The 27018-nt window shown below is 39.7% G+C and overlaps 1 protein-coding gene across 1 annotated transcript; it reads left to right on the top strand.

Annotated features, from left to right (window-relative positions):
- The first annotated feature begins 561 nt into the window (after positions 1–561).
- LOC124147622 (organic cation transporter protein-like) lies at positions 562–26681 on the top strand. The gene is made up of 10 exons (XM_046518300.2): positions 562–766; positions 18022–18244; positions 18723–18826; positions 19205–19359; positions 19969–20137; positions 20322–20537; positions 21142–21368; positions 22882–23063; positions 23829–23980; positions 26232–26681. Exons 1-10 carry the CDS (start codon positions 624–626, stop codon positions 26329–26331), a joined length of 1671 nt encoding a protein of 556 aa, XP_046374256.2. The 5' UTR covers positions 562–623; the 3' UTR covers positions 26332–26681.
- The last annotated feature ends 337 nt before the right edge of the window (positions 26682–27018 follow it).

Raw genomic sequence — 27018 nt, forward strand, 5'->3', positions numbered from 1 at the left:
TACTATTCGATGGTTTCGATGTCCATTAAAATGTCAGGCAACTTCTTTTTGCGGCATTCCTGTTTGCAGCATACCCGCGGCGCGTATGCATTGATTTTCAGCAAGCCGTGGCATTGGGTAAGCATTATTTACAGTTAAACAAAAGTGTTCATTGCGTGCCGTTCACGTTGAAACAGTGAGTATCATGCTCCCAACAAACACGAAAACATTCAAATTGAGTACCGTGCATGTAAAGTGTGAATCATGACCTTAAATGAGAAGAGCTGTCTTCGTGAATATTAGGAATACAGCCCTTCTGACAATCTGGGTGCAGAAGGTTCTCTGGGCCGAATGTAGAGGGGCACAAGGGTCCTATGCTGATGATAAGCCTTACCAGCCTGAGTGACCCAGAATCACCCAAACACTCTTTGCTGCTTTTTTATTTTATTTTAATCTGTATATAATAAACTGTATATGAAAACCATGTACTTTTATAGCACGCGTATATACAAAACCATGAATATTAATCGTTGACAAATACCGCTATGGGGTAGAGGCCATGTCACTTGCCACTTGCTCGTGTACGTCACATCATATTTGGGTCCAGTGACAGTAGGGCGGTCCACGCTTACCCTGAAGGCAACATGAAGTTTGACGAAATTCTAACTCATCTTGGAGACTTTGGGTGGTATCAAAAGAGACTTTACTTTTTAATATGCATACCATCGTTCATGGGCGCTATGCAAGCACTTTCAGTATTGTTTCAGTTGGATATTCCCGACCACAGGTATGTATGTATTCTATACATGTGTAATGTATTTGACAATCCCAACGAGTTTAAGTACCTCAAATCCGCTAATGATTAGTGTGATGCCTCAGTTTCTCACCAGGTGTTAATGAAACAATGTAATGAATACATTCTACACAGACTGGAAGTGAATCACTCATGCATGGGATGCTGTGACAGTTGGGGACATGTTGTCAAGCCCCGACATGGATGGAGCTGCCGGTTATACCGTGGCGTCCTCGGGACAATAGAGTTATTCGTGGACACGTCTACCTTGTGTACCACATTCACATTACCGGTTGTAATTATTCTTTACTCGACCCGAAGCACTAGAATATCACACAGTCGTGTAACTGTGACTACCCTGTCGTGTTATGAGTATATACTGATGGAAATTGATACGGGAACAATGAAAAATATAGGGAAATAGTTTGACAAAAAAATGATTTGAAATAGCACGCATATAAATTCAACACATCCAATCTAATGTTGAGAAGTGTTTGTGTACATTGTTTCCAACGAGTATTGGGGGCACGCGATTCGCTGTGCAGAGTTGCGTCCCTTGGGCACGCCAGAAACCTATGATTGTAGGTTTGAATCCCGGTTCGCCCCGATTATGTTTCTAGGTTTGTCAGCACCATACCCGTGCTCGTGGGTTTCACCGAAGTGGTCAACGTCTGAGACCTGCATCACTTCGGGCTTTCCTCCCACATTAAGCTGACACGCCGCGATATAACTGGAATACTGTTAAAAGCGGCGTTAAACCCAACTCACTCACTCCAACGAGTATTTGTTAAACAAAACAAGGAGCCCACGATAGCATATCAGTCTACTGTATCTAAAACGTAGTGTTCTCTTGTTCGTTTCCATCAGTATATATTTCTATATTTATTTGAAGACACTAAATTCAACTTCTTTAAGTGGCACTGAGAAGTCAGTGTGATGAACATGGGGGATCGTTCTATGGATATACAACTTCTATCCTGCAATGAATTAGATAATTAATCAGACTGTGCGTCAGTCTGACCCAGTCGCCACAGAACCAGTCGTTGCAATTGTTCATTTATCCAAAAATGAAAGAAAGAAAACTGAATAGACAAACCGCCGTGATGCACTCTCCATCAGTTCCCAACTCCGGGATCCTTTGGACTTCTGGACATGGAGGAAGTCCGTCTTGAGAGACCAGGAGGAGTTCGCGTTCGCGTGACGGATCACCAGCTGAGCCACAATAACGCAATCATCAAATTGGGGCACGGGTGGCCTAGTCGTCTAAGGCGCCGCAATTCGCTGTCCTGAGGTGCGTTAGAAACCTATGGTTGTGGGTTCGAATCCCGGCTCGTCCCGATTATGTTTCTAGGTTTGTCGGCACCGTACCCGTGTTTCGTGAGTTTCACCGAAGTGGTAAACGTCTAGGACCTGCATCTCTTCGGGTCTTTCCTCCCACTTTAGGCTGACACACCGTGACATGACTGGAATAATGTTAAAAGCGGCGTTAAACACAACTCACTCCCAATCATCCAATTTAATACAATTTAATTGTAAAGGACCTTGGAATAATTTTAATGACTTACAACTCTTAATTCAAAATTTATAACCATCGGCAATATGTTTACAAAAAACTTAATTTGAAGACATTAACAAATTTGACATTAGAGATTACACTTCCTACGATGTCTTTTCTGCCCATGGTGCTAAAGCTACTGGAGGTTCTTCAATTGTCAATGAAACACAGCTCCATGCACAGCCCCGTTCATCTTACTACTCCTTTATAAGCTGTTGAAGTCCATGTAACTTTGCACATTATTTTTTCTTTGCGCTCACTGTTTATTCCACCATCTTCTCTTCGATGAATGCGCAGTTTTGGTGAAGATACTAACACCATTATCAACCAAGCAAGTGCGACGCTTTACTTGCTTGATATCGGCATAAGTATCCACACCGAAACGTGGCATCCACTGTAATAAAAAAGTTGTACATCCAGAGAACTATCTTCCTTGTATTAGATTCAAGTACATTGTCGATGTTCATGTTCAAGAGAGGATTTCTCTACTTTTCTAACCGTGGTAATAAGTTTTGTATGTTAACTGATTCAGTAGTTGACCAAACTACCAACTACCAACGAAACGTTGCAAGACGTTCTACCTGATTAAAACGGCTTTTTAACATCGTGCTCATAATGCGCCATGGTAAAGGAGACATAGCACTCAGAAGGCCGTCGTGTTGGTAAACCCCAACTCAAAGACGCCATCACATAGCTTCAACACATGACATACCAATGCCAAAACCGCATAGCTTCCACACATGACATACCAATGCCAAAACCACATAGCTTCCACACATGACATACCAATGCCAAAACTGCATAGCTTCAACATATGACATACCAATGCCAAAACTGCATAGCTTCAACACATGACATACCAAATCCAAAACCACATAGCTTCAACACATGACATACCAATGCCAAAACCGCATAGCTTCAACACATGACATACCAATGCCAAAACCGCATAGCTTCCACACATGACATACCAATGCCAAAACCGCATAGCTTCAACACATGACATACCAATGCCAAAACCGCATAGCTTCAACACATGACATACCAATGCCAAAACCGCGTAGCTTCAACACATGACATACCAATGCCAAAACCGCATAACTTCAACACATGACATACCAATGCCAAAACCGCATAACTTCAACACATGACATACAAATGCCAAAACCGCATAGCTTCCACACATGACATACCAATGCCAAAACCGCATAGCTTCAACATATGACATACCAATGCCAAAACAGCATAGCTTCAACACATGACATACCAATGCCAAAACTGCATAGCTTCAACACATGACATACCAATGCCAAAACCGCATAGCTTCCACACATGACATACAAATGCCAAAACTGCATAGCTTCAACACATGACATACCAATGCCAAAACCGCATAGCTTCAACACATGACATACCAATGCCAAAACCGCGTAGCTTCAACACATGACATACCAATGCCAAAACCGCATAACTTCAACACATGACATACCAATGCCAAAACCGCATAACTTCAACACATGACATACAAATGCCAAAACCGCATAGCTTCCACACATGACATACCAATGCCAAAACCGCATAGCTTCCACACATGACATACCAATGCCAAAACTGCATAGCTTCCACACATGACATACCAATGCCAAAACTGCATAGCTTCAACACATGACATACCAATGCCAAAACCGCATAGCTTCAACACATGACATACCAATGCCAAAACCGCATAGCTTCAACACATGACATACCAATGCCAAAACCGCGTAGCTTCAACACATGACATACCAATGCCAAAACCGCATAACTTCAACACATGACATACCAATGCCAAAACCGCATAACTTCAACACATGACATACAAATGCCAAAACCGCATAGCTTCCACACATGACATACCAATGCCAAAACCGCATAGCTTCAACATATGACATACCAATGCCAAAACAGCATAGCTTCAACACATGACATACCAATGCCAAAACCGCATAGCTTCAACACATGACATACCAATGCCAAAACCGCATAGCTTCCATACATGACATACCAATGCCAAAACTGCATAGCTTCCACACATGACATACCAATGCCAAAACTGCATAGCTTCAACACATGACATACCAATGCCAAAACCGCATAGCTTCCACACATGACATACCAATGCCAAAACTGCATAGCTTCAACACATGACATACCAATGCCAAAGCCGCATAGCTTCAACACATGACATACCAATGCCAAAACCGCGTAGCTTCAACACATGACATACCAATGCCAAAACCGCATAACTTCAACACATGACATACCAATGCCAAAACCGCATAACTTCAACACATGACATACAAATGCCAAAACCGCATAGCTTCCACACATGACATACCAATGCCAAAACCGCATAGCTTCCACACATGACATACCAATGCCAAAACTGCATAGCTTCAACACATGACATACCAATGCCAAAACCGCATAGCTTCCACACATGACATACCAATGCCAAAACTGCATAGCTTCAACATATGACATACCAATGCCAAAACTGCATAGCTTCAACACATGACATACCAATGACAAAACCGCATAACTTCAACACATGACATACCAATGCCAAAACCGCATAGCTTCAACACATGACATACCAATGCCAAAACCGCATAGCTTCCACACATGACATACCAATGCCAAAACTGCATAGCTTCAACACATGACATACCAATGCCAAAACCGCATAGCTTCAACACATGACATACCAATGCCAAAACCGCATAGCTTCCACACATGACATACCAATGCCAAAACTGCATAACTTCAACATATGACATACCAATGCCAAAACCGCATAGCTTCAACACATGACATACCAATGCCAAAACCGCATAGCTTCCACACATGACATACCAATGCCAAAACTGCATAGCTTCAACATATGACATACCAATGCCAAAACTGCATAGCTTCAACACATGACATACCAATGACAAAACCGCATAACTTCAACACATGACATACCAATGCCAAAACCGCATAGCTTCAACACATGACATACCAATTCCAAAACCACATATTTTGAAGAAAAGATTCTCAACTCTTTTTGCAGGTGTGTATTTGAACGTCACGTCAATACGTAAAACGTTTATGGCAGATAGTTATCAGTTTCGATCATCTTCAGTGAGTGAGTGAGTGGGTATGGTGGTTTTACACCGCTTTTAGCAATATTCCAGCAATATCACGGCGGGGGACACCAGAAATGGGCTTCATATATTGTACCCATGTCGGGAATCGAACCCGGGTCTTCGGCGTGACGAGCGAACGCTTTAACCACTAAGCTACCCGACCGCCCCTCGATCATCTTCAGATTCCATGGCAAAATAGTGGTGAAATATATTATGAATCCCTAAAACTCAGTGACGACACCAGGTGTTCGCGAAAAAGGTAATCATATTCAGCTCACTCACACACGTTTCTTACAAACAAGTATTTGTTGTTGCCCAGACAGCAGTATTCCTACCAACACGACGGCGACTGTAAACAATCATGTATTCAGGGATGTTAAAACAAACTTGTTTAACCTAGCCCCAGCCCTGAATCTTGTTTGTAGAACTGTGAGCGATGTGTGTCATACAGGCTGCTGGTAACACTATAGTCTTCGTGACTGGGGCCAGGCCATGGTTAGGACAATCCCCAACTGTGTTTGTGTTAACGTTCTGGGTTCTACACGACCATACATGGCCCCGAGCAAATATATGTAGACTCAGCTCACAAAATTAACCCTATAATCATCGTACCCCAGCAATTTCAATGATATGTCATCCAGATTTGAGTTCAGTGCGACAGTAGTCTTGGCAAAGTAGTTCATCCCTTGTCATACAATAAATTTCCAAGAATTAATATTGTTTCGATTATGCCACGTCACTCACGTCTTGCAAGAAAGTACTTTTGGAAAGGGTCTTACAAAATTGAAATGTTTATAAAGACTTACCTCTCAACAATATTCGAGCATACACAATAATTCTTATTAGCTGTGAATTATTTCAATCCTTGCCAGTGTGAATGACACTGCAAACACGAAAACGTCGTTTTTTTCCGTATATGGTCATTGGACGGAAAAACGACTAAAAATTGATTAAAATTGATTAATTGGTTAGCGTCTAGAAAGTGTCCGGAAAAGCGTCGAGTTTTTCAAGCGTAAAATGGACGGAAAAACGATACTTTTTGCTCCGCCTCGTACAACTGTTAACGGCCAATCAGATGGCGCTGGTCCCCCGACGCACGTGATGCCCAAGGGTTCCTTTCGGAAGCATTAGGTTTCGTATTTCTGGCATGCATTGCTCTAGTATCTGTCGCGCGCAGTTCAGCGAGATTTGCTGATTAGTCAGTTTTAGGATATGTAACATGTGATTGGAATTCAGACACGCGGCAAGAAGTCAAACCAAACCAAGTTACCAAGTTTATTGAGCTCTTTTTCTACAGGAGATTATGCCGTGTTACATCACCCTGGAAAGCCAGGTCCAAATTCAAGTCATAATTTCATGATCTTGTATGTTGGAAACCAATATCGTAATATGGCTGAATATTGCTTAATATTTACCCGATTACTCACATAATTATTCCATTTTCTTCATGCACGTTCTACAATCATCTACGATCACTATCTATAAGGAGGTATATCTATATTCATCCAAATGTCCATACATATATGTCCACATACATATATATTAAGCAAGTCCCACATTCTTCCTTGAAAGATAAATGCTAAGCATTTCTTCTGTATGTATTTATATATGTAAATATCGTTTTTAAGCCAACGCTGATGCACTGAACGTACCACAGACCTGATGCTAGAATAACATCTAATCTCTGAAATGAACATATTTGACAGAAAAAACACAGCTGATAAACAATAGTTATAAAATATAATTAAAAGGAGCCAAGAGACTTTCTTCACTTTGCCAAATTTTGGGCTGTATTGGACATATTTGTTTCGGGGTCTGTATGACAGACAAACCTAATGCTTTTAAGTATAAAGAGAAGTAAGTATAGCTGTTGTATGTATTCAAATATGTTTGTGATTAACCCGACAATGAGTGGTAACTATTTATGTCATTATTTCAAATTAGAATGATAGCACATCAAGAAAGCATGGCACTTTAATATAGTATTACGTATCTTGTTAGCCCCTATAGTGTTTTAAGTAAGAGCAACATGTATATCGAGAGTATAGGTTTGGTGCGTGACTTATCACACATTACTGTCAGAAAGTGTGCATATTCTGTTTATCGGCAATAAATGACATAAGGCGATTCATGCGGGTAAACACGATTCACTTCAGAACTAGTATAGATTACTTTAGGTTAGGGGATAATGTATGTAATTAACAGAACTTTGGATTTCGGCAAGCTTCGTGCTCAGTGGGTTGTTAGGGCGGGTTTAAAGGATTCGGGTCCTGGCTTGGGCTTTGTGTTTGACGTGTAGACGGCATTTCCGGTTTGACGTATCAATGACCAAAATGATATCTGATGCAATTCTCTATTTTGTCTTGTACCGTGTGTTTCCGTGCCTTTTCAGGTGAACACTTGGCTTGTCTTTGCATGTGTTTGTGGCGGGTGCCACTAGTTGATCGGGATGAGCTCGCCTTTTTGCGAGCACTCAGTGTCATCACTTTTTATGGTGAATAATGACACATGCTCCCGGTGTTGTCGGAATCGTGCAGTTGGCGCTTCTTTTGGCAAGGGTTTCTTATGATGATGGAACGGCCTATGTCGTCTTTGTCAACTGATAAACATGAGATATAATAGCAGTGTATATGGTCACAAACCGTGAGTGGCTGTTGTTTTTTGTACGATAAACAACGACTACGAATCGTTTATTTCTTATATGAGATATCAACATTGCGTACAGCCTCTTTAAGGGTGACTGTTAAATTAGAAAAAAGTACACGCTTTAAAATTATTTACCCGTACTTGAATAATGATGACTCCCTGAAGAGAATCCGACCGCGGCAATGCCAGGTAAATCCATTTTATGAACAGGAGGGTTTGAATTTGGTCTTTCCCGCATATTCTCACAATTTTCTCGTCGATTATCTGTACCTTTTCTCCCAATACCGATTGCCATTTCGCTCTCACTTTCGGATGCGATTGTTCGGGCATTGCATTTATCTATCTTCTCCAGCTACATCTAGTGGGAACAACCCACTAGACACTTCCTTCTCACAAACAACGTCAAATTAACGACGTCCTCAAGTTGCGAGTGCATGTTCGAATCTCAATAAATGACGTCATGATCGAAAAATGTTTTATCGTGAAATTAATATCGCTTCCTTCTTCTTTGTTCTTTTCGATTTATCGCGTAGCTGTCTTATATCATCAAATGTCAATTTCTCATTGCTTTATCATGACGTATCTGTGTCATAACCAATCATGTAGCAATAGCATACACAAATATAGTTGATTTCGACATAGAATAGTGTCATGATATATAATTATCCTTTGGTGTGCAATATTTCTGTTTGATAAATCTAACATATGCTTACTTTTAAGAATAGCGACTATACATATTTATATCACTTTATCAGGTCTCTGTAACATTTGCAAAATAAAAACAAATTTAATAATACAACTGAACCTAAATGTATGTATGTTGTAATATCCTTTAGTTGCTGAGTGCGGCATTAGACAATAAACAAAACATAATATCTTTAATAATTATATTAACAATGCCGATGCTAAAAAATAATCTCCACAATATCCATACCTCTTTCTCTATGTTTAATATGAAAACATAATAACTCTTTTTAATAATCTGAAGGAATACTAATGACAATAATATCATAATAATATCATCATTATTTATTTTACTTATCCTCAACTGAAGTAGTCCTCAACACTATACGTTCAGTGAAGAAACCCATGAACATAGTATCTGTGTAACATACATCAATAGAAATTAGATGAACAGTTGAAGTTTTCAAATGATATTATTCGGTCGAACGTCGATCAGCCAATACTACATTATTAAACTGTGAGTCTACAATGATTTTTGCAAGGCTACTCTCATAAATGTCATGAAGCATTTTAGGCCAGGGTTCTATACTCGCATTATTGCGTTAATTTCATGATTTAGAGTATTCATAAAGAACGTTTCACGTGGGACCAACAGCGGGAATTATGACTATCGACTATATTTCATATTTAGTTAGATCAAATGATCTATTGGTTTGATTTATTGTTGTGGTATCCACAAAATAAGTAGGATCAGGGTTTTTTTCCGTTTTTGTTGTTCTTTGTTTAAAGCCGCACGCAGCAATATTCCAGCTATATGACGGTTGTCTGTAAATAATTAAGTCTGGACCAGACAATCCAGTGATTGATATCACGAGCATCGATCCATGCAATTGATATACAATGACATGCATCAACCAAGTCAGCGAGCCTGACCACGCTATAACGGCAAGCATGGGTTGCTGAAGACCTACGCTACCCTGGATCTTCAACGATCAAGTGGGATTCAACTGATATATTAAGATGAAATAAAACTGAATTATATTTGCTGTTTACATATCAAAGTTTGCCAAATTGTTACGAAATGTTTGGCCACAGCAAGGCTACGTATTCACAACATATTGTGCAAGTGGGCACAGTATAACTCATGATTCTGGACTGAGGGAGGGCTGTACTCCTCCTTGTGGGTCACCTGCTTGGCAATATGGGACGGGAAAACTGCAGGGGGTGAGGGCTTTAAGTTGATGGTACAGACAGATAACAGAGATCATTTTACAAATGTGAAACCTAATTCCACAAAGGAAGAGGCAAAAGCTGAAACTTGGTGAGATTTACAGAACAAAGGCAGTTATTTCTAGTTTCTTACCGACTCTCGGGGATACATTTAATATAACAAATAATGTGTGCGTGTGCGTGTGTGCGTGTGTGCGTGTGTGCGTGCGTGTAAATTTAGGTCTGTTGGATATTACATAAAACATTCATCTTGAGCGGGATGGTAGTTCGAGTTGTGTGTGTGTGTGTGTTGGCGAATGATGAAAAGCAACACGGCCACCAGTCACTAAATTTACGTCACAATCATTCTGTTTTCTTTCTTTTGTCATCTGAAATAACATCTCCTCGTGCACTTGTGCTTCCTACTCAAGTTACCAAACACACCCTGTTTACACACGTACAAGATATATATTACGCTGGGGCGAATTTATGATTATACGTTGATAAGTCTAACTGCTGGGATGGTATGCAATGCCATATTTCTTATCGCCAGGGATCACAGATGTGATACCAATCTCCCTCAAAGAGACGTCTGATTAAACTCTTTGCTTCGTCAATGCTTCGTCTTGCCCAAACTGGTACCTGGTACCACTAGCAACGATACAATGGCGTACAAAGACTTACAATGAGTCAAGTATTCGTCACTCGATTTCCATTTTCTTGCATTTCGAAAGCACGATTGATTGTTTGATTGATAGATTGTTTGTGTTAATAGATTGGTTGATTGATTGAGTTGTTTTATTAAATTGTTTGATTGAGTTGTTTTATTAAATTGTTTGATTGAGTTGTTTTATTGATTGATTAACTTGTTATATTGATTTATATGTATTGTTTTATGAAGTTGATTGATTGTTTTATTGATTGTTATTATTGGTGAGTGAGTGAGTGAGTGAGTGAGTGCCGCTGGCCATGGTATGTCCGGATCTGGGTACGGGTCACCGGCTCAGCGTCACAGATCTAGATATATCTATGCAGGAATAGGTCATCCATGCGGATAGCGTAATCTCGATTAATGTATTCAGGAACCTTCTGAGGTGGAATCAATATAATATTTCACATAACCGTTAACGTACTTCTTGAATGTTGTCACGCCATTCATTCAGACAGATCTCGAAGATATGTTAATATTTATGCGAGAACAACGGATTGGACATCGCGAGGCCGGTTCACAATCCGTATGAATAGCCCATTGCATCTCCTGTACAAAAACTTTCTTTTGTACGTGTTGTCACAGAGCCACAAACTTAGGTCAAGGGATCAGATGAAAGCAGGACTGCTGGAATCGGTTGAGGTCAACTTCCCATGACATAAACCCCTACTTGACAACCGCTTTAAGAAAGTGCCGCCATTCATGTACACAGCCCTGTGGATGAATGAACGACCTAGCGAGGCCAGTAGCGCCACCTAGTGAGATATAATGGAAGAAGACAAACCGAGAGTTGAATCTTGACATACTCCGGTGCCATCTGCAGAACCTTGGTGAGCAATGGCACTGTGATTTATGAGATTTTGTGAGTCATTTATGCCGCCTTAGCAATATTCCGGCAATATCACGGCGGGGGATTCCCACATTGTGCCTATGATATGCAGAGAGTCGAACCTGGACTTTCGGCACCAGGAGCGAACGTTTTTACCACTAGTACTAGGCAACGCCAGCGACCTTGATCATATGATCAACTATATGTGTTTTCATTTTCCAAATGTTAAAGTTTGCAATCACAGATAATGTTTATCACCACTGTAAAATGCAAGGATATCAGCATATCATCACCATCACCATCATCATCATCGTCGTCGTCACCATCATTATCATCACCACCACCATCAGCATCAGCATCGCCACCGGTATCGTTATCACAGGTATATACGGTACCCCACACAGAGATTAACGAAGGGCATCTATTTGATCAGGGGTTATTTAAATATTCACAATAGCTGTGTGTCAGTATATCCAGTTTCTGTCAGTGCAGAAAAATACCAAGTCAGTCAGCTGTGAACACGGTTCTTCAGCATCGGGCATCAGCTGATGACACACAAAGACTTCTTGACATGATGTAACTTACAGGGAGAGGGCATAGTCGGATTGCAGACACGAGGTGGATGTCGTCCAAAGAGTGCTACGAACTACCAGAAACCGTTTAATAGATCATGCTTTCTGTCTAGGAAACTATTCATTACGGCTGTACGGTATCAAATATATAAGAACAGTAAAAGAAAATAACGACACCAATTCTCAAACTGTTTAAAATTATATTCCCAGGATATATATGCACAACCGGGTAAAAGAAAATGCCTGCCCTTCTAATGTTACTCCTGTGTACTGTGAAATTGCGACCCCCGTGTTCCTTAAGACGTCATGTGCACGCCACCTGTTGTGAGACACTCATTGATATGATGCATGTAGTATCGCCTAAGATACCCGAAACAAATATATCTCCATCGAATAACAATTTCTTGTTTGTTTCATTATTAACCACCATCAAACATGGGTGTATACTTACTTTTGCCCGGCAGTTTACACAAGTTACAATTACTTCCCAATCGTTCGATCACTGAGACGATTGGAACATGGTGTGAGTGTGTGTGAGAGAGTATGTGAGAGAGAGTGTGTGTGTGTGTGTGTGTGTGTGAGAGAGAGAGAGAGTGTGTGTGTGAGTGAGTGAGGGAGAGTGTGAGTGTGTAAATGTAGGTCTGTTGGATATTACATAAAACATTCATCTTGAGCGGGATGGTAGTTCGAGTTGGATAAACATGTTAACTATGCTATTCTTAAGGTAGAGAATGCCGCGCATGAATGTATTAATGGGATTCCCAGGGACATGGGGCCTTTGCGGCAGGATTATCCACACAGAGGAGACTTAAATGGGCATCGGGTGAACATAATGTGGTACCTGGTAGATTGTGTGTCATCAAACCGGACAACTTTGGTCTTTGACTGATTGTGTAAAGTAAAAACTGTAAAGAAATAGAAAGTATCCATGTACTTGCTTGTAAACGTCTGCTAGGTGTTAAAACGTCTACACCCAATCATGTTGTGCGAGGCTAGTGTGGAAGATACCCACTGTACATTTCTGCGTATAAACGCTGTATAAAATATTGGTGTAAACTTATGTCCCTCCCAAATTCACGATATCCTAAGAAAAGTTATGATATGTTATTTCAGCTAGCCACACATGGTAAAACAAATTGGGCTACAAAAGTCAAAACTCTTTTATACAGCCTTGGATTTGGATATATATAGCAGAACCAATATGTTATTTGCCCCGAATCATTTATTTCCGAATGTGAAGATCGGTTAAAATTTGCTTACGAACAGGATTGGCATTGGTCTTATTATACACTTTTCAAAAATTCATTTAGTCTAGAGTTGTATTTCTCTGCTATCACTATCAACAAATTTCGTGTTGCACTAGCCCAGTTTCGCTGTAGCTCCCACACTCTCCACATTGAGACATTGAGACTGGTAGATACGTTAATACTCCACGAGAGCAGAGATTATGCAATAGTTGCAACCAAAGATATGTCGAGAATGAATATCATTTTTTATTAATTTGTAACGCTTATGATGAACTTCGTCTTTAGTATTTACCACAGAAGTATTTTGTACATCCTACTCTTGCTAAATTCAATATGCTTATGGCGGTAAACAATGAAACTGTTATTAGAAATGTTGCAACTTTTATATACCATGCTATGAATGTTAGACTCCAAACACTAAGCATATAACTGTCAATGATGGACCAAATATTGTAGCATGGGCCGCTGGCCTACACATGTACATGAATAAAGAATTGAAGAATTGATTGTGGCGTAAAACACACTTATTCATTTACTTGTATCGGAAATTGAATGTTCATCTTAATTGTTATTGATGAACACGTAATATATTTTTAAAGAAATAAAAAAGTGACATGATAACTACAACTTTATGTGAGTACGAGTAGCTCTATTGGAGATGGAGATGAATAAGTGTTATGAAGTTGTAAGGTTCTTCACAACCGTGTTACTATGAATTGACTTTATTGGGTAATCCAAAAAGAAATAGTGACCTAAAATAGCCAAATGTCATACGATTTCACTTGTCCATCATCTTGGATGCAAGGCGAAAACATTTCAGCGCGTTTGAAGCTACTGAGAATGCCCCCTGCAGAGTTGGACGAACATTCTGTGGTAGCGCGGCGGTGTTGACCAGAGGCTGTCAGCAGTATTTCCTGTAAAGAGGTCTGTGTGTGTGTGTGTATGTGTGTGTGCGTGTGCTCGTGCGTGCGTGCGTGTGTGCGTGCGTGCGTGCGTGCGTGTGTGCGTGCGTGCGTGTATGTGTGTTTGTGTGTGTGTGTGTGTGGGGGGGGGGGGGGGGGCGAACTCATTCATGTACTTGATCTGAATGTTCATCTTAATTGTTATGGATAGTCACGGAGCCGTGATCCAGAGAACAGGGTGTCATTAGATAAAAATGAAGTAATAATAGGATTACCAGAAAAACGGGGCATAACACCCAAGCCAATAGGCTTCGCTCAGGAACATCAGAGTCAGTCAGTACACGATTGAAACTGCCCCATAAGTATGTATGACAGGCTAGTCGGGTATTGCTAACTGTATATGTGAAAAAAGAGTTATTAAAATGAATAGCAAAACTGATGAAAGTCACCAATAAACGTGTATAAGTGTTGAATCGTCACTGCAAAAAAAAATAAAAAATGAGTGTTTGTATTTTCAAATACGTGATATCTGTATTAGCGATATTGTCTACGTTCCACCGGTGAGTAAGCGTTAGGCTTACTATCTCGTAGTATAAATGTTGCAAGAACTTGTATTTCTGAAGACATCACGATACAGTTTTTACGATGCATCACGTCTGCACTAGCGCTTGATAAGAACCTTGTGTTTGGGTATTTCAGTAGTTTAAATTGCTGCTCTTGATATGGTTGATTAAACTTTGATACTATGAACAATATTAGGTTATATGAGAGTATGACTTAAGAACGGTAACATGCGTTAATGTATATCTGGTATATATACAGGATGACATAAATGGAACAATGTGTAGTACGTCCAGTTTAGTGTATAGGCAACATTTGATAATTAAATTCAACACCTCTCCTTTTAAGAATACAATGTATAATTCTGGTGCACTTGCATTTGACTATATAGCATACAATAAGCTTTCGGGTCCCGTTTGGATCGGTTTGGGTGGCAGCTTAGATATCCATAGAATAGGTTCATCTCGGAATATCCGATATAACTGGGTCTCCTCTTCAATTTAAATTGAGTTACTTGTTTCTTTCAAAACTATACAGTTTTAGAGATTCATCATTAGTCGGAATGGACATCACCAGTTTGGAATTTGAAACTAATCTGTTTACAGTAACAGGACACTGCTTAAGTGCCATGTACAAATGAGAAAGTGGAATCCCGTCAATTAGGCGGACGAATATTAAAACTATTAATAAACATTAAAATAAGCAATATCGGAAAAATGTATATGCATATAATATCTACACCAAGATCACCTTCTACAAAAATAAGTTTTAAAAGCCGGTTGATATTCGTTTGCGTCTAAATAACGTCGTTTATCCGTCCAATGACATATACGGAAAAAACCCGACGTTTTTGTGTTTGCAGTGTGAATAAGTTTGGTTAAATGACACTTTACACGATAATCCAGTTATAGCACGTGTGTATCAGCTTTATGTTGGAGGAAAGCTCGAAGTGATGCATATCTTAGCTATTTACCGCTGTGGTGAAATCCATGAGTAATGTACTGTAATGTCTAATCTAATCGATTTCAAAATAAACCGGTAGAATATATTTCAGAGATTATCCTCACAAGAGATAGTGTGAGTCGATGGCTTTCTGGACACAGATATCATGCGTTAACTGTGCTTCAGATACTGTCGATAATAACGTCTAAGCACAATACCACTCAGATTCACTTTAACTTTGATGTCAAGTGCACATTTTGTTTCGGGCAAGAGTTAGTTTGTCTGGACAACTCTCAACCTAAAACTAAAGCATGTATGGTTCTGCTATCTCTCATTGTCTTTGACTAAATAGATTTCATTGTCTTAGCTGACAAGTTCTGCTGGTAGTGTGTTTGGATTCCAACACTAACATCACAAGTACACTGACGAGTTTCCAGTATTGGCATAAATAAGGCGAGCTGACTTAAAGCTCAAGCACCGGGCCTTTCCTCCGAGTAGTACATTCTGTTCGCGGTCATCCATACACAAGTATGCGAAATGACAGAGAATCTGGATATCTACATGAAGTTTGACATTTTGTACATTTTCACAAAGTTAACACATAAACATAAACATTACAGCTGTTTAACGGGCGCATATTAAGAATATAGTGGTTGGGGATTATTTTTGTTTGTTAACGCCACATTCAGCAATTTTCAAACTATAAGACGGTAATCTGTACATATTGGAGGCTGGGCCAGACAATCCAGTGATTGACATTACGAACTTCGATCTACACACTTGCGATACGATGACATGCAGCAACCAAGTCACCGAGTTTGACCCCCCAATCCCGTTACGGGATGCATATTATCCAAGGTCAGGGATGGCCCAGTCGTCCAGTTGCGTCCCTTTGGCGTGTCAGACACCTGTGATCGTAAGTTCGAAATCCCGTTGTGCCCTGATCATGATTCTAGGCATACACCATACTGGCAGACCTTTATCACTTTGTTTTTTCTCCACATCAAGCTGACACCTTGATATAACTGAACTTTTTCTTAAGGCGGTGTTAAATCAAACTCCCTCACTCAATTTGTTATACATTTAAAGCATATCACATATTGCGTAATGAATGCATTATATTTAGAGGTTTGATGTATTCATGTGCATGTATTACCCTCACTGTGGAACGACATGGTCTGTTGTGACGTGGATGACGTCATATTTTATAATAGACACCCCCAATATTTCATAGAAAACAATATCGTATTTGCAACAGAATATAACTGTCTGTCAGTTCTTTTACCCTGACAGTTTACATTTGTACTTTCTACATGGTAGTAACCAGAAACCCATTCACTATGTATAATGTCACACTGACCAGATAGATTCTAGGTCAGATCTACAAAATAACAAAACTGTCAAAAGGAAACTACACAAATGAACAACATCTTGCAATGAAGGAATACAATTTTAAATGTTATTTAGAGTGCCAGGTGCTACTTGTAGGACAGCTTTTGCTAGCTACTAGTTAACTTTTACTCAACGTTTGATACTGTTTCTTGATTCCCATCCAAAGTTTGTGTTGAATGGAACACAACTTGGTAGAGGCACCTCTAGCTTATTATGACATTGATTCCGTAAATATTCGGACTTATACAGGTATTATTTATATTATTGATCTAACAGTTACTAAAATCTCCACAAATGTTCTATTTCTTATGTAAAATGCTGTCAACATAAAGCAATACAAATTATTTCATGACACTCCAAATATAGTTGTCATAATGAAAATAGTATTAAAGTATTATTGTTACATGCAATAACACTGTTCTGTATCATTAGTAATATTTTCATTATCAACCACATATTGTTAGAATCCCTGTCTAAGGTGTGAAGAAATTCAATGAAGCAGTGGTAAAATCTTTCCATACATACAAAATTGTATATTTTTGGATATACCAAATATACAAAATTGTATATTTTGGTAAAAAACCAAATGTACAAAATTGTATATTTTGGAAATACCAAATATTCAAAATTGTATATTTTGTATATATTGGGATTTTCCCTTGTGCAACCACAAGTATGTATAATCCATTTCTCTATGTTTTTGTGTTGTAACATATATGCACTGACAGTGATTTTGGCATACGCGTTTTGACGTTCCAAAATACGTATGATTTATGGGGTTACCTGTCGTCCAGGTTTTCGGCTCCTAAACCTTTCAATGTAATTGTACAGGTGTTCCCTGGGACCGAACGACACCTATCAGGTGCAGGGTGCGCATCACTCATCCCTCATCAACATGTCCATCCCCTGGGAGACCGACAGAGACAAACAGGTGCTCTCCTCCTGCCAAATATACCAGCACCCTCAAAACGGCAGCCACTCCAACAACCTGACAACACCGTGCAGCTCATGGGTGTTTGATCGGTCGACGTATGAATCAACACTAATCGAGAAGGTAGCATCTCTAAAGCAAATAGAATTTGACTGTTGGCTTACATGTTTGAAGGTTGATTTTTCTTTTGATATATTGTGTCTGAATAACACAGTGAAGCTGAACCAGACACAGCATTAGCAGATCAACTATGGAATAGCAAATTATGACATAAATTACTTCCAAAATTACAAAAAACAAGGTGAGAGACTTCTGAAAAATTTAAAACAGTAATATTATTGCATTGAAACGTAAAAGGAAAATTCTCATTTTTTTCTCATTGTGATTTAAATCAGCAGTGAATATTAACACAGTGTACAGTCAAATTTGACGTAAATCTACCTGTTCTCACGAATCATGTTCTTCCTGAACCGATGAGGTTATATATATATACTACATATGTCCGCACCGCTTCCTCTCTATCATGTATCAACTGAGGCTGTTGTCATTTGCAAACACATTTCATCCCTAACATGCATACGTTCCTGTCTTGTTTCATCAGTTCAGCATAGTCTGTGAAGACAGTATACTGAGGTCTCACGCCAACATGGCGGCATTCGCAGGGCAGATGGCTGGGACCCTCGTTATGGGACTATTATCGGACATGTGAGTGCTGCCACTTCCGATGACATGATATGTTAAAGACCTTGCTCGTATTAAGATTCAATCGTGTCAGTTATTCTTAGTCGATGGTATGATATTCTACAGCTGACATTGGTTGAATTCCGCGACAAAAATGGCTCCAAGTACCCTATTATCGCATAGTCGATAGAAGTGTGAATTAATTGGATCAATGTTTTACAAAATGTTCTTTGTGTGTTATTCGAGCACAGGTTTCTGGCGTACCTAAGGGACGCATCTCTGCACTGCGAATAACGGCGCGTTGGACGACTGGGCCACATGTGCCCCCCAGCAACGCAATAATTATAAGTGGTATTGTGAACCGTATAAATACGACAAAACGAAGATTGTTTTTTTTGTCAGATTTGGGCGCCGACCCGTCTTCATGTTGAATGCTTTAAGCGTGGCGATTCTGAGCATCAGCACTGCGTACGCCCCCAACGTATACGTGTTCATGGTGCTCAGAGCGCTGTCGAATATGACGAGGATTGCTTGTTTCACAAGTTCATTCGTTTTGGGTAAATATGTGCTCATAACCATTTTATCCATGTGTCACTTTAAAGAGTAAAATTATTATTAATAGCTATTTCATGGTTAAGATGATGAAGTGAAAACTGTTCAATTTCTAAGAAATGTCAATAAATTTTAATTTGCTGAATTAGCTCATAGGGAATCCGAACAATCGTGAAACTATAAAACGTCGACGCCAGAGAATAATCGGTCTCGGTTATCTGCGTAAAGAGGTAAAATAATTAAAAAACATTTATGTGAATGGATCATTGAATGTCTGTGTTGGCACCAGGTGTTCACGAACACTGTACATATGTCCCGCTTCTCCGGTATGACCCGTCATTCACTCAATTTGCATAAAAATAGTGCTTTAACAATATAATATGTCTTCAAAGAAACTTAACCTTTGTCATCTATTTGGCTATCTTGACATACCATTTGTCCTGATTCAGGCGGATGATTTAGACTCGTTGTTCTCTGGCTTTGATGTTTTATATTATCAGAAAAGGAACTGCACTGAATTTTTATAAGACTGCACATGACCACTACCATGGCTGTATAATATTTGTTTAGTCTAATTTTGGATCCTGACACATACTTTGTTTTATTTCTTTGAGCTATGGAGTTGACGGGACCTTCCAGAAGAGTGTTTGTGGGAATTATCGTGGAGTTTTACTGGTGCATTGGTCTATTTGCCTTGGGTCTTATCGCCTACTTTGTCCGAAACTGGCAAACACTCCAGCTTATCATCGCTAGCCCCACTGCTCTCTACTTTTTGTATTATTGGTAAGCTCTCCTACCTCGTTTAGAATTATCTTTTTTTCCAAAGAAAAATACATACAACACAGAGGAAGAAAAACAAATAATATGTGTTGGTGGTGTTGTGTGTGAATAATTTTACATATACCTCTGTTAAAAAATAATTTAAAAAAAATATATTTATATAGCGTATGTACGATATCCGGAACAGGATACTTCCCGAATCTCCAAGATGGCTGATATCACGTGGTCGCATACCGGAAGCTCAAGCAATTATAAAGAAGGTGGCGTCTGTTAATGGCGTTACACTTCCGGACGGGATGTTGGAGAAAATAACCATAGACGATGACAAGAAGGCCGTCAAGGTGACACAGATGTTCACGACGCCGTATCTGCTGTTCATCACACTCGTGATCTTCTACAACTGGTGAGACAAAAACAACTCTTCAAATGTGGTTTCACATTTCTTTGAAATCATGCTCATGATATAGTCGGAATCGTAGTCTACTCTCATTTTCGCAGATATTTCTTATGAATATGGAAAGGCTTTTGTCGAATTTATTTATTTGAGGATCTAAACACATTAGTACAATGTGTAGGTTCTGAACAGATTAAATCAATTTGAGAAAAGGCGAAAATGTCATGCCCCAAGCTACTTTAATCAGAAAGTACTGATCAGTTCCGGTGTATTGATCGTCATCTTTAATATGAGCAATGCACTACGGGCCTGTCGGGTAGCCTAGTGGTTAAAGTGTTTGCTCGTCACGCAGAAGACCCGGGTTCGATTCCCGACATGGGTACTATGTGTGAAGCCCATTTCTGGTGTCCCCCGCCGTGAAATTGCTGGAATATTGCTAAAAGCGGCGTAAAACCATGCTCACTCACTCACCGCCATAAAGACAGAATTTGTAACGTTGATCATGTACTGAATAATAACGTGTTTTATAACATTTCTTGAACCCCGTTTTGAACAATATCAAAATCAAATAATATTTTGACGCTGAATCTCGGATGTAAAATGCCATTTGCAGGTTTGTTGTCAGTATGGTTTACTATGGTCTGGGCTTGAACGTCCAGAACCTCAGCGGCGACATCTACCTCAACTTCACCATTGCTAACATCGTGGAGCTCGTGTCGTACATCATGTGTATATCCCTGCTGGACATACTCGGAAGGAAGTTTCTACAATGTGGTTGCATGCTCGTGGGCGGGATTGCTTGTGTGGCAACACTGTTCCCGGTCATCTATGGAGATTCGTGTAAGTTGTACGAACAGCGCCGAATAAGACTCGAGCAGTTCCGTTTTCCTGTCTGGGATAATAATAAGATTATTTATAGATTAAAAGATATAGATGCAGTAAAGAGGGTTTGGGTGATCCTCAACACTGCAGCATAATGCATTACCCAAATTGTCAGAAGAGCTGTATTCCCGGCAGGAAACCCGGATACTTTCCCAAGTTCAGTCAACAGACTGGGAGGTAACAAACCTGAAGCACTGAGAACAATGGGGAGTCGGACATCTTGGTACTTGGGATGCAAGCGTGACATTTCGAAAGTGAGGTCCGCATATTTGCCATGTTTTTCCTGAATCTTGTCGATCACATTAGTGTCAAAAGGGACAGAGAATTCAATGATATAAATGATTTCATTGGATTTACCGAAGAGGACAATATCAGGTCTGTTGGCCTGGATGAGTCTGAGGCTGTATATGGGCCTATTCCAAAGAGTCATGCATTTTTTCGATACAGTGGTCGTTCAGATAGCCTCCCCTTGAAAATCGTAGTCTGGGCCGATTTGATATTGCACTTGGCTTGGTTGACACTCATTTCCGTACCGTCCAGCAGTACAGAACCATCAACAAAATCAACACTGACATTGAGATTATGTCCCACATCCTTTACTCGTTTAAGAAATATGTGGAATGTCTTGTTTTCATCATGGGTGCTGACATGGAGCATCATCAGACAAATAAATGTGTGCAAAAGTGCACAAAACAGTTCTATCATGAAGAGCCTCCACGTTAATCAAACCACGCCCTCCCATTATAACTGGTAAACATAAGCGATTGAGTTAAGAGCTAAAGTGGTAGGATCTATTGTATGACATGAAGTCAATACCCTGAATTTCTTTCACTGGAATGCATGTGGTGGGTCTTTTCTCATGACAACCACTGGTTGCAGTAAATTGCCCGTAAAACGGTTTTAGATTAGATTTGAACAGTTTATTTGTTTTTTTAATGAAATTGTGAAAACTTTCCTTTTCTATTCTGTCCAAACCGTTAACTTTACCTTCAAGGATTTAAGAATTTGATTTATGATTTTCTCTTTTGTCGTTTTATAATTTGTTTTCATTTTTTTCAAAATTGATTTTTGACGTTTTCACAATGATTGTCCTGGGGAACGTAATTTCAAGCAAAGGTGCCTGAAGGCTGCAGTGTTGGGGAATCTACACGTTCTCTGAAAGGTTCCGGGTGGATTGGACTTGGCAGCGCTTCCTGGGAGAAGTCCCATTGGCTGTCTGAGCTGCGTGTAGAGGGGGCAAGGGTCCTGAGCTGATGATGAGCCTAACCAGCCCCACTTTGTTGCATTTATTGATTTTAATCTATAATATTAATAATAATAATAATAATAATAATTATAATTCATAACGCGCCAAGTGGGTGATACTGATGCTTCATTATAATATGTATAGGATATAATAGTTAGGATCTGCATACTTCATCCATGACACAAAGTATGTGTGCCTAATTGCTATTTAATCCTTACCTCGCAGCACTAGACTGGGTGACAGTCGCTTTATCCATGATCGGTAAGTTCGGAGCCTCTGGATCATTTGCCATCGTGTACGTATACACGGCTGAGCTGTTTCCTACCATGGTGCGAAACTCTGGAGTCGGGGTCAGTTCCTTTTGTGCAAGGATTGGAGGGATGGCCTCCCCTTACATTGCAGATTTGGTAAGATCGTGTGATAATCGGCTTCTTTTTTAAGCCTAAATATATTTATATAGCCTATATTTCTGGCAAGTGTGTACTCAGTACGGTGCTCTGAGAGGCCCGCTGTGGCTTGGTTGTGAAAACAGATGTCGACAGTACAAAGAAGCTTAAAATCAATGTGGAATTTAATAGGAAGCCAATGCAAGTAACTGAATACTGGGGTGATGTGGCTTTCCTTGGAGTTTCTTAAGTTGTCCCACCAACACACTCTTACAGTATATCGTCCCATCTGGACAATACGAGGCATCTAACAAGGGTGTTAGCACTGGCCTTGTTGATATGCTTCCTGGTGGTCCGAATAACACAAAGGTGATAAAAACATGATTGTCCACTTGTAGGTCCAAAGGTAGTCACCGAGATCACCAAGGTCCTTCACAAGCTTTCATACCTAATCAAATGTTTAGATTGTCTGAGTTAGGTTTATCTGCCAACAAACTTGAGTTTTATCCTCATTCAGCTTAAACATTTCCCTAGTCATGCATGTCTTGATTTCCGATGTGCAGTTCTCAATCTGCTGGAAAATTGCCTGAAAAGAGTTCAGTTGAAAACCATTCACCAGCCAGGTATCCTGAGCTATAAGTAGTTATGTGTTGAGATATGATGTAAGTGAAGCCTCGTTGGTATATTAGACATGCAAATTATTTGTTGTTGTTTCTTTATCAATTTGCTTTTTGAAAAAAAGACTTATGGTGATATCTAATGTTGATGTGTTTTAATCGATTTTAGGGTGTATTAATTGGCGGTGACCTGAAGGTGGCGCTACCTCTCATCGTGTTTGGAGGTCTATCCATTGCCGCGGGTGTGCTGGCTCTGTTCCTCCCAGAGACACTAAAAAGAAGACTTCCAGAGACAATAGAGGATGCAAAGAATATGCGAAAGTAAGTCACGTTAATATATAATACTGATATCGAAAAATACCCTTTTATCACACTTTTGTGTGGATGAGAAAGCTGATATAAATGAAAACATTTAAAGAACGATTTGAAATCATCATTGTTTTGTAAGACAGTAAGTTCTATTTATATATAGCTTTTATATACTAACGGAAAAATGAAACTATGCTTCATGTAACGTTTAATAAAAATACATTTATTCTCAAAAAAAAAAATGCATCTTTCAAAATATATTCAGGAAAGCATCACCTCGTCCTTGTGGTCGTGATTCACAGTTTGCGCGTGCATGTTTGAGTGTTTGTCGCGTGCATTATACCCTAACACGTGTTTTTAAAATGTGAACAGCATACAATCATTGTTTAGCTGTCAGGTGGTCATTAAAATACTTTTGTGTAATCGTAAATAATGTTACTCAATGCAATGCCTTGCTGAAAATCCACGTCTGTGCCGGGGGTATGCTGCAAAAAGGAATGTCGCAAAACGAAGATGCCAGACATTTCAATCGTCATCCGAAACACAACATCATCTCTTTGGAGACAGGGCAGCATTCATCGCTTCTCACGGGTCGGTTGTCCACGTGTGACGTCACGCCAACAAGACTACCATATACGGTTGGTGCATCTACGGAATAGAATCCGTTGAATCCGTTGAATCGATTAAGTGGCAGCACCGTACGCAACCGGTTGAGAGTACAACACTACGACCAGACATCCAGTGATACGCCCAATGTTGCTTCCATGTCACCGTCGGGCACGCCAGGCTTAGCGTAGACATCATCTGAGGTTCGAAAGACAAGACTGGACAGTACACTGTTCACAGATGAGTCCAGCATTCATCTGGACAGCTCTGATGGTCGTGTCAGGGTCTACGGGCGTCCAGAAAATCATAGCAATGCTTGCATGCGTTACTCAAGGTCGTCAGTTTGGGGATGGAAGTGTAATGGATTGTTGTGGCATCACAACTCATCTTATAATTGTTAATGGCAATTATAATGGCGTATGCTACTAGTATGACATCGTTCGAGAGCATGGTGTACCCTTCAGGTAAATGCAGGGACGTAACAAAACGTTGCAGAAGCATATTAATATCCGTCAACAGACGTTTTGAGGCAGCATAAAATAGCACAGCTAGTATATATATTAAAATTCTGAAGACTATTAAAGACTGAATATATTCACCCAATCTTTGTAGTTGTTACTCACAGTAACAGCTTCACACCGACTGTTTGATGGTATCTAAAGTGATGAGTAACGATATTTGTTGAGCGTGGCGCAAAACAGAGAGAAAGAAAGGGTCCTAAAACCCATAGATCAAAGTCCCCGCATCTCACTGTGAGATGGTGCATCCATAAGTGGTGTCAGGATACTGGTCTGTCTGGGACTTACATGCGCTTATTAGTTTCATCAAAGTTGTGAACTGTTACGACCTGTACGACTACATTCAGCGTTTCTCCAACATTGAGGAGGCACACCGCGATATAAGGGGGAGTTCATGTTCTCAACGACTGATTCATTAATGCTGATATATTAACAACTTTTCAACAACAAGTTATACACAAGTCTGGAATATCCAAAGAGTGATTGGAATTTTTATGTCACAGCAATTGTTCGAGATGGTCATTTCATTTTTTCTGTTCATGACAAGAGGAACAAATCTGACAAAAGCTCTCATCAGTACCAACAAATTTTGACTCTAAAACTTAAAGACATGTCCATTCAACGTTTGTACTACACCCCAAAGCTCCATAAAGATCGGTACAAAGATAGATATATTGCTAAAAAATAGATATTTGGTTCAGCAAAATGTACCACTAAATCCCTGTCTCAAAAATTTCCTTAATTCTTGACACAATCAACGGATGTCTTTCACATAAAGTGGTTGAGACAAGTGGAATTAATACCATTTTGATTCTCAAAAACTCAAAGGGTTTTGCTTGAATCTTTACTCCCAAAGAAATTAACCTAAGCGTCAGGTATATCCAATATATCATTCAATAATGTTTGAACAGCCTTCCACTGGTTTACGCAACTGATCTCCAAATATAAGAGATCAGTGAAGCCACCTCATGTGTTTCATGCACAGAGTTATCAGTGTGACACAGTAGTTTAGTATAAATGGTATCTAACCAAAAGAATGTAGTATTTTCTATTTACATACGTACAAGTACTCATGTACTTTTTTATACTCTTTATTTCAACATTTCACCTCTTCAAGATACACGTTTATGTATTCACAGAGCAAGAAAGACAAACTACACGCTGGACACAATCCCCGAGAAATCGAACTCCTCAGATGTCAAACTGGAAAAATTCAAATCAAGTGAAGCCAGATTTTAGGATCACATGTATCATTATCATGTATTTCAGTCAAGTTCAAGATTGAATCGATTTGATTTTTTCATTGCTTCTCAGTGTACACTTCTTTTACTGTATATTTCAAACAGAAAACATCATTACATGCATTAGCTACGGTCATCACATTATATATAACTACTAGTATGTTGTGTGCGTAATCAGTTTCTAAATAATCGGTATGGTTATATGTTAGCGACAAATGATTGCATTGGTGTCCAGTCAGTTGACAGAAGAATGACCTTCTGACGACGGTATTTTATTCTCTGGCTGCATCAGTTGTTAGGCTCAGGTGATGATACATTTGTAATATGGAATAAAATATATGAAACGTGTGTGGCGAAAGGTTTTGTTACTGATATTACGTACGGAGCACCTAAAACAGACTTAGCTGGGTTTGACGTCGCTTAGAACGGTATTCCAGTTATCAGCTTGATGTGGAAAGAAACCCATGGACACTATTAAAGGTCTTAGCTGTTTACCGCTTTTGTATGGGTATGGTGCTGACAAACTTTGTACATAATAAGGCGAACATAACCGGGATTCGAACACACAGGAACACCCACTCTCCTACCCAGAATTCCATGCGACCAGCATGGTACCTGTGCCACAGGCCAGCGCCATGTGACGATTCGTCACATCTTACACAGTCCATTCAAGATATTGCATATG

This window comes from Haliotis rufescens, unplaced genomic scaffold (assembly GCF_023055435.1).
Source record: "Haliotis rufescens isolate VD_foot unplaced genomic scaffold, xgHalRufe1.0.p SCAF_32, whole genome shotgun sequence".
In the NCBI taxonomy this organism is placed as follows: Eukaryota; Metazoa; Mollusca; class Gastropoda; order Lepetellida; family Haliotidae; genus Haliotis; species Haliotis rufescens.